The sequence below is a fragment of the Solanum lycopersicum genome, chromosome 9 (assembly GCF_036512215.1).
Source record: "Solanum lycopersicum chromosome 9, SLM_r2.1".
Taxonomy (NCBI): Eukaryota; Viridiplantae; Streptophyta; class Magnoliopsida; order Solanales; family Solanaceae; genus Solanum; species Solanum lycopersicum.
The window spans coordinates 2429439-2444292 of NC_090808.1; the positions used below are offsets into that span (position 1 = coordinate 2429439).

Consider the following 14854-nt stretch of genomic DNA (forward strand, 5'->3'; position numbering starts at 1 on the left):
CCTTATTGGTTGTTATAAAAAAAATTAAAAATATAAAAGAGACTAACAAAATCACATAAAAACGCATTTGAGGAATTCTGATTTTCAAGTTTCATATTGAACTATAACCCGTGTAAGTTTCCTATTTATACTATCATCTATTATATTTATCTAAACACACTCAAGGTTATCAATTGTTCCTTTTTCTTTTACCTGTCTAATCACACTTTCGATGATTTGATTCTTCTTCGGCCTATCTCAACCTCTCTTAAACTTACTATAATTAACTTTTCACACCTCCTCTTTACATATCTGAATCATCTCAATCTTACTTTCCTCATTTTATTCGTCATGAAAATCGCTCCAATATTTTTTCGTGTATCCTCATTCCTAATTTATTATCTTAATATATAGAAAAAATGCACAAAGTACCTCCTCAACCTATGCCCGAAATTCCAGAGACACACTTATACTATACTAAGGTCCTATTACCCCCTGAACATATTTTATAAGTAATTTTCTACCCCTTTTCAGCCTACGTGGCACTAGCTTGAAAAAAAAAAAGTCAACAAACATTTGGCCCACAAGATAATGCCACGTAGGCCAAAAAGGGTAGAAAAAATTACTTATAAAATAAGTTCAGGAGAATAATAGAACCTTAATATAGTATAAGTGTGTCTCTAAAATTTCGGACATAAGTTGAGGAAGTACTTATGCATTATCCCCCATATATATATATATATGCTCATACTTTATTGAGTATTTTCATCTCCATTATCTTCATTTTCTGATTATTGTGTAGTGTTTTCAAGGGGCTAAATCTAGTTAATTAGCCATAAAGTAAGTACTACTATTAAATTAAGTGTACTCTATATATTAGTATATTAGCTTTCTAGAGGGATGAGTCTATATATAAGTAATTAATTAGCCATAATATTATGCTTTATTGATATTGACTCATCCATAATAATTCTTTATATTGGCCAGTGGCTACTTTTTGCATGTTGAAGTTAATGCAAAATATTGATCCAATTAAATAATATGTCAACTTGTATATTAATTATTACAACCAATATATAAGAAAACTGATTTATTATTTAAGTGAATTAAAAAAAAAAGTTATTTTAGAAGCAAGGGCTACCTATTATTGAGATACGAAATTGATCGAATCTAGAAGTTCAAATCTTTTATTAAAATATATAAGATAAATTTATGAAAGGTAAGGTATATATAAATTTTACTATTCTATTATCTTTATCATGTGGAAATATTATTTCTGATAAATTTTCAATTCGATAAAAAAAGAAAGAAATTAAAGCATGATAACAAGAAAATATATCGTCAAATATAATAAATAACAAAACAAGTGAAGCAATAGACAATAATATACTTGCTAAAGTTGTGCAATGTCATGATCTCTAATCACCTCCTCAATTCTTCGTTATCCAACCTTTGTGTGCGTACTTGTCTTAACTCACGTTACAACCAACTGGCTCTCACACCTGCTGACACGCTCGAACAATATCAATTTTATTTTCCTCATTTTTTTCTCGTCACGAGGGTAACTTCACCTTGTTCCGTATAACTTCATTCCTAATATTATCTCTTAAGTTCATACATACATTTGATCATTTTTCAACTCTGTTATATTCATCTTTTAAATGTGAATATTTTTAACTGATCAATACTCTACTTAATACAATAATATTAATCTAACTATCACAAATTTACATTTGTGTATCAATATAAAACACAAATAAATTTGACCATTTTGAAAAATATAATTGACAAATTTAGCTTAAACTCACCAACTAGTTGTTGTTGACTCCAAAAAGGTTGTGACTTGTGGGGGTCAATAAAGTCGACACCTAGTTTGAGATTTAGAGCCTGTTTGGCTCAGCTTAAAAGCTAGTCAAATTGACTTAAAAGCTGGTTTTTGACTTATTTAGTTGTTTGACAATACTCAAATCAGCTTATTTTAAGTTAAAAAAACTTATTTTAAGCCAAAAGTTAAAAGCTGGGGTAGAGGTGCTTTTTTATTTTTAGCTTATAAGCTGTTTTAAGTTGACCACATTTTTATCTTTTTGTGCTTAATATTTTTATACAATCTCCAAATTACCCATATAACCCTAACATTTCTTTCTTCCATTTATCCCTTTTCACGTTTGACATAACAACTTCAGCACTTTTATCCAAACGCATAACTGCTTATTTTAAAAATAAGTTTCAGCACTTTTAAAAGTACTTTTTTAAAGCTGCTTTTATTAAGCCCATCCAAACGGGCCCTTAATTTGACTTACTAATACTGATTAATTAACTTTTATATTATTTATTAAAAATTATTTTATTTTTTTAATGTGTCTATCCGATATGAATTATCATTTATCATACTGAATAAATTAAATCAAGTTAATAAATTTTGAATTTTGAATAATTAGAATAAAAAAGAAGTATAATTTTGTTTGAGGAGATACTACTATTTTAAATTGCATAATAATTTTCACTCATAAAAAATTCAAATATTTATTTCAACTGAAGTTGAAAGTTGTATATTACTATGTTTTCCTAATAACAATTATTTTATTTTTTATGAAAAAAAAACACGTAGTGTCATTATCAATTAACACGTCCTTGTAAATTGTCCCATATGTTTTAATAAATAATATGAACATGACAAATCCATACAATTATTTTTTCCTAGGTACAATCTACCTAACTATAACTCCATACAATTATTTTTTCCTAGGTACAATCTACCTAACTATAACTCCAATTTTCATTAACCAATTAGAATTTAGTAATTTTGATTCGAATTATAAGTATTTTGATTCAGAAAGTCAAATTGCTAGAAAGCGAAGTATGAATTTAATAAAAAGTTAGTAATTTTGATTCAGATTATAAGTATATTTGTACTGAATTTATTTTTAAAATGTTCTTAAATGAAAATAAATTCTAGATTATTTCATAGTGTTTGAATAAAATTTAAAAAAAATTTATTTAAGCTAAAATAATAATAACCAAAAAAAAGCTCGAAAATTGAGATTCTCGACGATACTTATAATAAATTTATACAAACAAACTCTATATATATTTACAGGAAAAAAGAATCACAAATATATTCAAAATCTATAAATTTCAGACCTAACATTCATCCCGAGCTATTAAATTTGAAAAATATAAAAATGATTAATAAGTCTTATCATTAACCAAACATATACATTGGATTTGTGTGGTAAGAGAACATCATCATTGGAAAAGAATTAATGGGACATATCTCTTTAGTAAAAACAATGATGTTGAAAACTCATGAAATAGTTGAAACAAAATTGAGCCACTTATTAAAAGTTTATTTATTATTTTTGACCTATATTTTAGAGAAAAATGAAAATAATCTTTAGAGTTGTCTTCAATTGTATTAATGATTAGTATAAGAATGTAATAACACTCTTTGATTTATCTGTCTTATTCTTTTTATTCTATTTAAACAAATATTATTTCTTTTTTTATATCTCTTAATTTTTAGATTTTTTCATATGAATAATTTATAATTATAAATTTTTAAAAAATAATTTAATTTAATTTACATATATTTATAAAATATTATTTTTTAAAAGTTTACATTAAATTAAAATCGGACAAACAAAATAAACTTTTTTTTTTATGTGATTTATATGCAGAGTTCACATCACATCTAAAACAAAAAAGTTGTGTTTAGGTTTTTCTCTGTCTGATCCATGTGATATGTCTGCCATTTAGTGAAATTCTAAAAGTAAATAAAAATAAATAATAATAATAATAATAATAATAATAATAATAATAATAATAACTTGAGATTTAAAATGAAAAAGAAATAAGGATTTTAATTTTTCACGTGCTAGTTATTTTATCTTCTATTCGATATAAAATAATATATAAATTTTCTTATAATTTGTAATATTTATGTATGTATTAATAATATGAGATTTTAAATTGCTGATGAACAATATATATTTTGATGTGTCGAATTCTACACATAGAAAAGATGTTATAGTATTTATGTATACTAATTACATAAGTACATATATTTTCAAATAATTAGATATCGTATCACTATTAAGAGAATTATATTATATTGAGAAACATACAGTAAGATGTATGTATTTTTGTTATCAGATACATTAAAATATGAAAAGACGCGAGCAAGATAGTCATATATATCACATATACATTCAAATCACACTAGATACATGTACATGTCGTATCTGATGTGATTCACATGTATCAGGAAAACTAGATATATTAGGAGAGTGGCAAGCGAGATGGGAGAGAGACAAACAATATTTATCTATATATCAAAAATTACATGTGAATTCATTTAGATACATACATAACTAATTTTAGCCTCATGTATCCAGTGATATATGTATCTGGACGTATCTGGAAGCTCTAAAATTTGATAAAATTAGTAATATTATAATTAGAGTAAGTTATAAAATATAATACAAGTTATGCATAATTTAATACATGAATAAATTATCTCCTGACCGATAGCCAAACGTCCCTTTACTACACTATAAACATTGGGCTGGAAAACACATGATTAGCTTATTCGATGGTTGGCCCAAGTAATTTCAAAGTCCAGCCCAATGGACTAATTATATGTTTAATATTTACTTTATACACGTAAAAAGTTAATTTTTTTTTAATCTTAAATATATAATATAATTTTACGATAAATCTTATTGTTATTTCTTTTACGCAATCTATTCTACGCACGTAATTTTTATATGTTACTTTATTTGCTTTGTTCATCTTACTATTTTATTATCGTTATTTTTTTCACGTAATATATTCTATACACATAATTTTTATTCATCGTTTTATTCGCTTTGTTACTATTTTATTATTTTTTCACATTTATCTATCACCAAAATAAAGTATAATTCTAGTAATGCGTTGCATTGCCTCAAATCTTAATCCTCTCTATATATGATTTTTTAGTCTTTGTTTTTCTTCTTTTTCTTTTATGCGATTATTCTAAAATAAAAAAAAAATACTCTCCTTTCATTTTTTTTTATAGTTATGAGTCGGTGAGTGACTGAGTGGAATAAAAAAAATGATTTTTTTAAATTTAATTTTATTTGTAGAGTTCATATTTGTATGATATAAAATATTTTATTTATTTTGTAATATTAAAATAATTATAATAAATTTAATTGAGTGATTTTATAAAAAAAAACCTTAGTTGAGTGTTTGTTAACAACAAAATTTTAAGTTGAGTAATTTTATTGATAAAATAAAAATTGAATGATTTTACTAAATAATTATTCATAGTTGAATGATCATTAAAAATATTTACGCTATTATTACTCTATATTAGTCTAGCCTTATTGATATTGTATTAAATTTTAAAAAATGAAGCCAACAAATATTTGAGTTAATATGACAGTAGGTTAATTTCCTTTATGACATTAATCAAATATTGGTTGTGCCTTACTCTTATGGCATATATATTATATATTGAATGTTCATTATATGCACATATTGAGTCTATTATATCTATATATATAATGTCATTGTATATTAGAATATAAAAGTGTGAAAAAAAAGTAATAGGAAATAGATAATTCTTTTAATTTATTTTAAAAAAATTCTTAGATGGGTCGAGCATGAATTTAAAATAGAACATAGATAATTTTTATCAAAATGGGGTTAATTTTAATTGATTTGGGAATTTTCATTAATCAAGCGATATAAATGATAAAATTGATAACGGTGAGATTATAATTAACTTTTATTTTAACGGCACCTAATAAACAAAAATTAGAATGTATCTTTAACCTTTTTTTCTTATATATTACGATACATTATAAATAACAAATAAATTATCCACAGAGATAGCTAAATTGATTGAACATGAATCTTTCAAATAGAATTTTTTTATATTCAAAACCTTTTACGTATTTTTTCGATCGAACTCGATTAACTCATAACGAATATAATTTGTGAGCTATTACACAAACATTCCTTCTTGAGTGCCACATGCCAAACTTTCAACTAACATAATACATTAGCAAAACACCTGGCAATTTTTATTATACAAATAATTCAACAAATTTTGGTACAATCTGTTGCTTCATTGGCATTGTACCTTTTTTTTTTCTTCTACAGCTCTCTGTTTGGGGATTTTTTTCCCTCTGTTTTGGCGATCTCTGTTATCCCCTTCCTAAATTCATGGCGTCTTCTAGCTCCGGCAACTCTGTTCCTGCCGCCGGTAACCCCTTTTTCAGATTAAGAAATCTTTTCTTTTTGAGATTTGATTAACTTGTATGTGATTGTGTTATATAGAGGCAATTCAAGTTAAAAATTAAATCTTTTTGGTTTGTTTGTTCTTTTGGGTTGTTGGAATTGTGCTATATTGAGACAGTTCAAGTTAAAAATTAAATTTGTTCTTTTGGGTTGATGAGGTTGTGCTATATAGAGGGGAGTTCAAGTTAAAGATTCAATCTTTTTGGTTTGGATTAAGTTATGTTTTTTGTTTTTTGGGTTGATGGGGTTGTGCAATATAGAGGCAGTTAAAATTGAAAATTCAATCCTTTTGGTTTTGGATTAGTTTAGTTGTTCTTTTTGTGTTGTTAGGTTGTGCTATAGCCTATAGAGAATTGTTCAAGTTAAAGATTTGATCTTTTTGATTTTGGAATAATTCATTTGTTGTCTATTGTGTTTCCATTATGGCACTATTTGGGTGCTGTTATTGTATCTTTCGTTTCCATTATGGCACTATTTGGGTGCTGTTATTGTATCTTCTTTGTCCACTTTACACTAATTTTTTTTATTAATGGCTATCCTTTGTTCATTGTTTTCTTCTTCATCTACTTTTGGTTTACTGCACTTGAGTCGAGGGTCTTTTGGAAACAACCTCTCTACCTATGAGGTAGTGGTCTGCGTAAACTCTGTTCTCTCCAGACCCCTATGAGGTAGTGGTCTCTACCTATGAGGTAGTGGTCTGCGTAAACTCTATACTCTCCAGACCCCTATGAGGTAGTGGTAAGGTCTGCATAAACTCTACCCTCTCCAAACCCCACTTAGTGGGATTTCACAGGGTATGCTGTTGTAGTAATAGTTTATTTGTTCTTTTGGGTTGATGGGGCTGTTCTATGTAGAGGCAATTCAAGTTAAAAATTCTAACTTTTTGGTTTAGGATTGATTTATTTTCTTTTGGGTTGTGCTATGTAGAGGCAGTTCAAGTTGAAAATTCAATGTTTTTGGTTTTGGATTAATTTATTTGTTCTTTTGGGTTGTTGGGGCTGTGGCATATAGAGGCAGTTCAAGTTCTGGTGTCCTCATTGGCGGATGATTCACTTATTGTACGAGAAGCATCAATGGCTGCTCTAAAGGAGATAACTTTCTTGTATGTACATTTCCGAACTATATCTTTCCAAGTCTTTTTTTTTCTGGGTCACATTGAATTTATTTTATTCTTTTTCTTTCAGAAATCCACTTCTGGTTCTTGATTGTTGCCTAACAGTATCAAGAGGTGGAAGACGGGTACTGTTTGTTCATTACTTACATTTTTATATTGTATGTGAACAATTGGGTAGTGTAGTTTTCTTAATTGGGGATTTTATGGATTTCAGAGGTTTGGGAATATAGCTGGTTTGTTTCAAGTGATGTCAGTGGCAATTCAAGCTCTGGATAAAGGAGATGTTGATCATAATTATCTGGCAAAGTTGGCCAAAATTGCTACTTCTGAGGTGATCTCAACCAAGGTAGAGGACACTCCATTATGTTGTTCCCTCTGTTCTAATTTGTTTGTATCACTTCTCTTCCTTTTTAGTCCGTTTCAAAAAGGACACCTTTTTCCTTTTTTGTCAACTCTTTAATTCCAACTTTCCAAGCTGCATCGGTAAGAATACATGATTAAAGGATATTTTGATACATTCTACATATCTTTAATTCTTTAATTTAAGATCACAAGATTCAAAAGTCCTTTTTATTTTCTTAAACTCCATGTCAAGTCAAACCAACCAAATAAATTGAGAAGCGGAGGGAGTACCAAAATTTATGCTACAATTTGATTTAACAGTTCAGGAAGGAGCTACGTCACAATGCTCACTAATCAAATGCGGATCCATCATTTTAAGTGTTTCTGTGACATGGGTGCAAAGTAGCATATCTATGTATTTTTGAAATATTGTCGACTACTTATATAGAGGTTGAGGAGAAAGCAGTGGGCAGTGGAGGGAAGCCAGAACTTCCACTAAGGTTTCAAATATATAAAGAAGTAAACAGAAGTAAACACACAAAGATTCCAAGGGGATTCAACATCTACTATATATATGTAAAAAATAATTTGAAGCATGTATACATTGTGTAATTTTTCCCCAAAGGGGATTCGGATGAACCCCCTTGCCTCCACCTGGCTCGGCGCGTGGCGGTGGGTTTGAATGAACTTGCTGTTGGACCCCTGCATCTATTTGTCATGAACTAGGAATCAACATGTAGCAGTTTAGAGTTCCGATTTAGAGTCTCATTATTGGAATATCAAAAATGTAATGTTTTGCACTTCGGTTGTTCTCTCTCGTCCGTTCCCAAGGATTGGCTTGACTTGTGATGATCATAACTACTAGTTTCCTGATTCCTTGTTGTGGATTTATCCACCATGATTCTGATTGGTGTTGGAGGCTGTTCTCTGTCGATGTTGTTTGGTGTGGGAGTTGTACTTTTTATTTCTATACAGGATGTCAAATTTACTTCTTTCATGTCCCGTGCAATGCTGGTAGTGTTCATATTACTCTTAACTGTTAGTTTGATCTCATGATAGGAACTTAACGCTGACTGGCAAAGAGCTGCAGCTGGTGTACTTGTATCAATTGGTTCACATATGCCAGATCTGGTGAGTGTTTTTTTTTCTTTTTTCTTAGAAACTAAATTTTTAGCTGAGGGAATGCTCTCTGTGCTTTCTAGTTCCTATCTTCTTTTGTTTCCTTATGAATGGATTTTAGAAGAGGGAATGTAATCTTATGAACATGTATTTTATTATTCATGTTTCTTTTTTCTACGACTATCATAATATCTATCGAAGCCATATTTTGAGAAATTAAGAGCCTTGTGGTAGAGTACTAGAGTTGATTTTGTTATAGCTTGCCAGCAGTAAGCTGAGGAATTTTCAGTCTTGACTACTATAAGGTGCTGTGGAACTCTTCAACTACTCAATGATTTTCATATTAACTCTATTGCATTTGTGCATCAGTTCATTTAAAAATTTATAGTGTTAAAGAGAGGTTTTATCAGATTCTTTTTAGATCTGCAACTTAGCATATCATTTTCCGACCTGGTTCTTTGTATTGAGCCAAACCTGTGAAAAAGTATGTGCTGACAGATGGTGGTGAAACAAGAATTTAGTACCTCTATGCAATTTAATACTCGGGGAGTCGTGAAACCACTGCATCTAAAGGTTTATCTGTTAGCGATGGGACACTTTTATTTATTTATTTATCTGTTTTTGCAACATGACGGTGCCTGATTGGGTATAAACCGGCACACATGAGATTATAGAATGTATATTTCCTTAAGGTTTTGGTAGGATGTTTTGGAAGAGAGTTTGGAAGGGAATTAGTGGGTTGGGGGATGAATTTCTACAACATACTAAATTAGAGGGTTAGAAATGGGACTGGATAATGTTTTAAACAAATTTTTGGATTGGAGAAGAAAACTTATTTTGAAGGGAATTGAAGTCATTAAAATAGAGTTTAGAACAACTCTAACGAAAAAATGGATCTCACTATTATAGTTGGATGGAAACAGGAATGGGATGAACCAATCTAACTGAAAATGAGCAGAAGTGTATAACATGGACAGCTACAGGCATTCCACGAACCTCTTTAGCATTTTGGGACTCAGTTGGATCATGCACTGGTCGACTCTTGATTTACTGCGCTGCTAGTACAAAATAGGGCTGGGGAAAGTCTCTGTCAAAGTTTGGAATTATACTCCTGCGATTATATGGTGGTCCATATGGAATGGAAGTAGTGCAAGAATTTTTGAGGATAGAAAAGAACCCTTAATTTCCTTTTGGGGCTGCATAGCTTCAGTTAATGATGTAGTAGTCATAATAAAAAATAAAATAAAATGATTTTGAAGCCATGGTCGTTAAAGTTATCATTCTCAAAAAAGAAAAAAGAAAAAAAAACAAGCCATGGTCGTTTCAACATGTGAAGTAGCTGCTCCGTATTTACTTTCCAGCAATAGTCTTGATGCTGGAAATCAACAATAAGGCTCTTTACTTGATTAGAAAACCAGCTTTCCATGAACCTGAATGGGGGAAGTTGGTTTGTGCTGATAAGTAGCTGATGACTATTGCTGTAGCGACTCCACAAAAAGTGGCTTTATTTGACAGTTGAACTAGTTTGCTCTTAAAGTGATACTATGGGTTGACTTTGACTAGATGTTAATGAATGGGGAGGCTGTGACCATACTAAAAAATCATCAGCAGAACTGTTTTTCAATTCACACATCTCATACAGTCTGAAAATCCTAAATCTATCAGCGTCGTTAATGCGTTGGAGTTTTGCTTGTTGTTCCTTTATGATCTTTAGAACATTGAACAGCTTTACAATCGATGAGATCAGATGAAATTCTTTTCCAGCTGGTGCATTATGAATTTTCTTTCTAGCTGGTGCATTACCTTGGCAATCTATCATAGTTTGTACATTCTGTCGTAATCCTTAATGTTTATCTCAGAGGAAATGCTTCTTTTTGTTAAACTTATTCGTCTCACCCAGAGAAGTACAAAAAAGCAGATTGTCACCTTCTTTTGTGCTATGTTTACTTCTGTGGCACAGTTTTCTGACAAATAATTGTTTGTCTTTACCCTTTCTTTATTCTTGTTTTTTGATATTCTGAACTTTTTTTGTTCTAGTTTAATTCTTCGATTGTCTGTGGCAGATGATGGAAGAAATATTCCTCCATCTTTCAGGGTCAAATTCAGCTCTTCCAGCCATGGTTCAAATTCTTGCAGATTTTGCATCAGCTGATGGTTAGTTTTTTATTTGCTTGCAAATACTTTTGTGAGTCACTTTTAACATTATGACCCAATTCACTTATCTGATCTACATCTATGATATTTGAAGCTTTGCAGTTTACTCCTCACCTAAAGGGTATACTGGCACGAGTAGTGCCCATTCTTGGAAATGTGAGGGACATCCACCGGCCAATTTTTGCAAATGGTAATAGATCCCAAAACTTTATATGCTCCAACATTTCATGAAAAGCTTTCTCTTGCTTTAAATTAGCATGTCATTCTCCTAAAAGAAGAAGTAGGAGCATTTGCTATTGGAAGCTGTGACTTCTGAATATTCCAGCCGGTTAGGATCTTATATTTTTGTTAAGAAGCTGGTAAAATTTGCTTAGTTGGTGATTCCTGAAGAGATGTAACAGTATGGGCTGATGAGGGTACCAAGGGGAGGGAGAAAGAGTTGTCTTCTCTCTACACGTTCTCCTAATTGCAATTGTCTGAGATTCTTATAGCTATGAGATAACACCTATGTGCTTTGAGGAGGTGAAGCCTATGAAGGAGTGAGACAATGGGGAATAGCAACGGGGAAAGGGCATCAAACTGGAGTTTAATATGGCTCTTGATGAAGGAAGGTTAGTTGCAAAAGGGGATAACAACTATCTCTTTAATCTGATGGCACATAAAACTTATGAGCTATCAAGAGGATCAGGGAGTTCTTTTTGGTTTCTTTTGATTTTAGTAAGAGGAGACTACCAAATTTAGGAGGGTGCGAGCGAGGAAAATTTATAGAAAATTGTTCTCTTGTAGGAATAAGTGACATGTGAAGCCAACATTAAGGAGAGTTTTCTTGGGAATTGCTCTGTTGAAGTTTACTGATGAATGACCCGCTATGACGCCTTTGGCTAAAACGATTTGCACAAGCACCGTAGTATCCCTCTCCTGCTATAGCGCCACCTTGGCTGCTATAGCGGGAGTGCGTAAATATAGCCTCTTAGCTGCTCCAAGACCAGACAATTCTTATTGCGTGCACTCCTAAAATGATTCCATGGTTTCTGAATCCACGCTTCTGAATATGCAGGTTAACAATGGATAGAATCGAGGGCCTAAACTACCCCTCCGAGAAATTTCTCGATTTTGCGAGCCATGAGTGGTACAAGGAGATATGGCGGGTAGGCTTCTGTTTAGAGAGGGCTATTAAGATGAAGGGAATGGCTGAATAAGCTTTCACCTTCTACAACCGGATTCAAAAGTTTGGTTGGGTCCCTTGGTGGTAACTCTTCTTTTTTAAAATACAGGTGGTGTTGGAGTTATATGCTCATCTGGTCCTATGGGATTCCCCCAATCCCACCATCTGTTTCCAAGGGGTAGACATCTCTTTGAATGCCCAGTTCGTAAATTTAGCACCGAGTGCCGAAGGTTCCTCATGATCCCTACCTGGCCAAGCTGAGGGAGACGAATATGGCATAGTTGTGGAATACAGTGGTGGAAGAGAGAGATACTGGGAAGAGGTCGATTGGTTCACCACAGATGGCCGTACCAGCCACTACTATTTGCGTGATGCTCGGAGGTGGTTGATATTAGTTGGTTGGAGAATTTGCCCATCGGGGAACCTTATCGATGTGACCTATTCCCGGGCCGTCGTGGTATCATAGTTGGGATCTCGATGAAAGTGGAGGGATCAAATTGTGGTAGAGGGGAAAGATTTCTACTGCGGCAGCAAGAACTCTCCTTTCCTTCATGGCTCAGTGTCTGTACTATGAAGGCAAGCATGGGTTCCCTTAGATGACACGAACTATGAGGTTGAACATGATGCGCGTTCAACCCCTTACGGGTGAGGAAGGAACCTTTCCGAGCGCCTAAGAAGAGGAAGATGGACGAGGGGGAAACCTTCCTCTTCTTAGGCGCTGAGGAAGGCTCTTTCCTCTCCAGTAAGGGGTTGAACGCTTAGTCATTCTCCACCTCATAATTTGTGTCATCTAAGGGCACTACTACTTGCATGCATAGTACATACACTAGGCCAAGAAGGAACGGGGACTTTTTGCTGCCGTGGTATAAATCCATTCACATTGCCATGATCATCTCACCCATATTCACGGGGATCCCACCTATGATGTAGACTACCACCAAGGCTCGAGGATAGGTCATATAGGTAAGGTTACCCGATGGGTGAACCCTTTGGCCAATTAGTGTTAACCATCTCCAGCCTTCAGGTGAATAGTAGTGGTTGATAAGGCCCTTTGAAGTGAACTGACTCACCTCTTCCCAGTATTTCTCTTCCACTAGTGTATTCCGCAGCCATGTCATGTCAGTCTCCCTCAGCTTGGCTGTGTGGGGCTCATGATGAATCTTTGACATTCCCAATACTAAATTCACAAACCGTGCATCCATAGGGATGTCCACCCCTCGAATGTAGACGGTAAGTTGGGGGAATCCCATTGGACCGTAACTAGATGAGCATAGAACTCCAACACCCACCTGCACTGTGAAAAAGGAGGAGTTACCAACAAGGGACCCCAACCGAACTCTTGAATTCAGCTGTAGAAGGCGGGAGCCTATTCAGCCACTCACCTCATATTAAAGTCCCTCTCTAGACAAAAGCCCATTCGTCGCATCTCCTTGTACTGCTCATGGCTCACAGCATTGAGAAATCTCTCATAGGTGTAGTCTGGTCCCTTAATTCTGTCCTTGTTAACATGTATATTTGGAAGCATGTGTTAGAAAAACATATAATCATCCTAGGAGTGCATGCAATGATAAAAATATGGTCTTGGAGCAACTAGCGGAAGGTGCCATAGTGGGTGGTTGCCCGCTATAGCAACACCCGCTGTAGAGAAATTATTGGTCGCTATATTGGCCTTCATCTTCCAGAACTCTAGGGGGTTTTCCATGGCGCCCCTTGGCCCAAAAATCTGTTTTCGACAAGTTTTTCTACAGGTCAGTGTTCCTTAAGTGCTCTTCTACTTCAATATGCAAAATCTAGTCATTTCGAGTCCTAAATCACTCCCGAATCTAAGTTTTTCATCAAGAACGCGCCTTCAACTTCCCCACCATTTCAGACCTGTTTTTCGCCCTATTTTTTGTGATCCTCACGCCCAGAACGTTGTAGTAGCGTTGTGAACATAAGGGGAAACCCCATGCTTCGGTAAGTTTGACAATCAAGCAATTATTTTAAGAAACCAAAACCTATTCTACTCTGCTCAATTCGTAGCATGCAATCGTTTTTAAGCATAAATGAAGTAAGGAGAGAAGAGTACACATATTTACCTTAATTTCGTCGCTTTCAGACACACTGTCTGGGAGGAATCTGAGAGAGGTTTAAGAGTTGGAAGAGGGAGAAATGGACATGAGAACCCATTCCTCTCCTTTTTCTTGATCCGCATCGAGCCGCTATAGCGGCAATAGTGCTGCTATAAAGGGGTCCAGTAATATGTGCGGGGAAACTTTTTTAGTAGATTTGTGTGTTCCAATTTCCTATTCTGGTATGCTTGGGTACGTGGGACGTGGTAGCATTATCACTTGCGTAGGAGAGTACATTCTTGACATGTGAAATCGTGTGGTAAACCTCGATAACCGGTTTGTCTTCTTTCCGTCCGGGTAGTCGTGTGGGGACGAATGAGGGGTAAAGTGGTATCTATTGTAACAACCTGATCTGTCAATACATCTACGCCACTTCGCTTCCATTCTAAGAATTATTTACTCACCAAGCAAGTGGAAAGTAATGGCACAGTGTTGTTGAAACCACCCCTAATTTTCTTCTGAATAAAAGCAATGAGAATTTTTCTTTCACACATTTGAAATTCTGGTAGAAGTGAACCTTCTATTCATTGCAAAGTTATATCATCAGTGCACATGATTGGTTAAGAGTGATACAAATCACGA

General features: G+C 33.3%; 1 protein-coding gene across 3 annotated transcripts in view; it reads left to right on the top strand.

The window, feature by feature from the left end:
- Nucleotides 1–6057: 6057 nt before the first annotated feature.
- LOC101255025 (protein SHOOT GRAVITROPISM 6) overlaps nt 6058–14854 on the top strand; it is a 37465-nt gene continuing 28668 nt past the window's right edge. For 2 of the 3 annotated variants that reach the window (XM_010327654.4, XM_026033030.2), the window contains exons 1-7: nt 6058–6232; nt 7279–7369; nt 7452–7506; nt 7596–7727; nt 8783–8854; nt 10906–10996; nt 11091–11186. In XM_010327654.4, coding sequence (XP_010325956.1) covers nt 6193–6232; nt 7279–7369; nt 7452–7506; nt 7596–7727; nt 8783–8854; nt 10906–10996; nt 11091–11186 — 577 coding nt within the window. In that variant the 5' untranslated portion in view covers nt 6058–6192. The remainder of the gene's footprint in view (nt 6233–7278; nt 7370–7451; nt 7507–7595; nt 7728–8782; nt 8855–10905; nt 10997–11090; nt 11187–14854) is intronic. The other variant, XM_019215697.3, reaches the window with a different exon arrangement.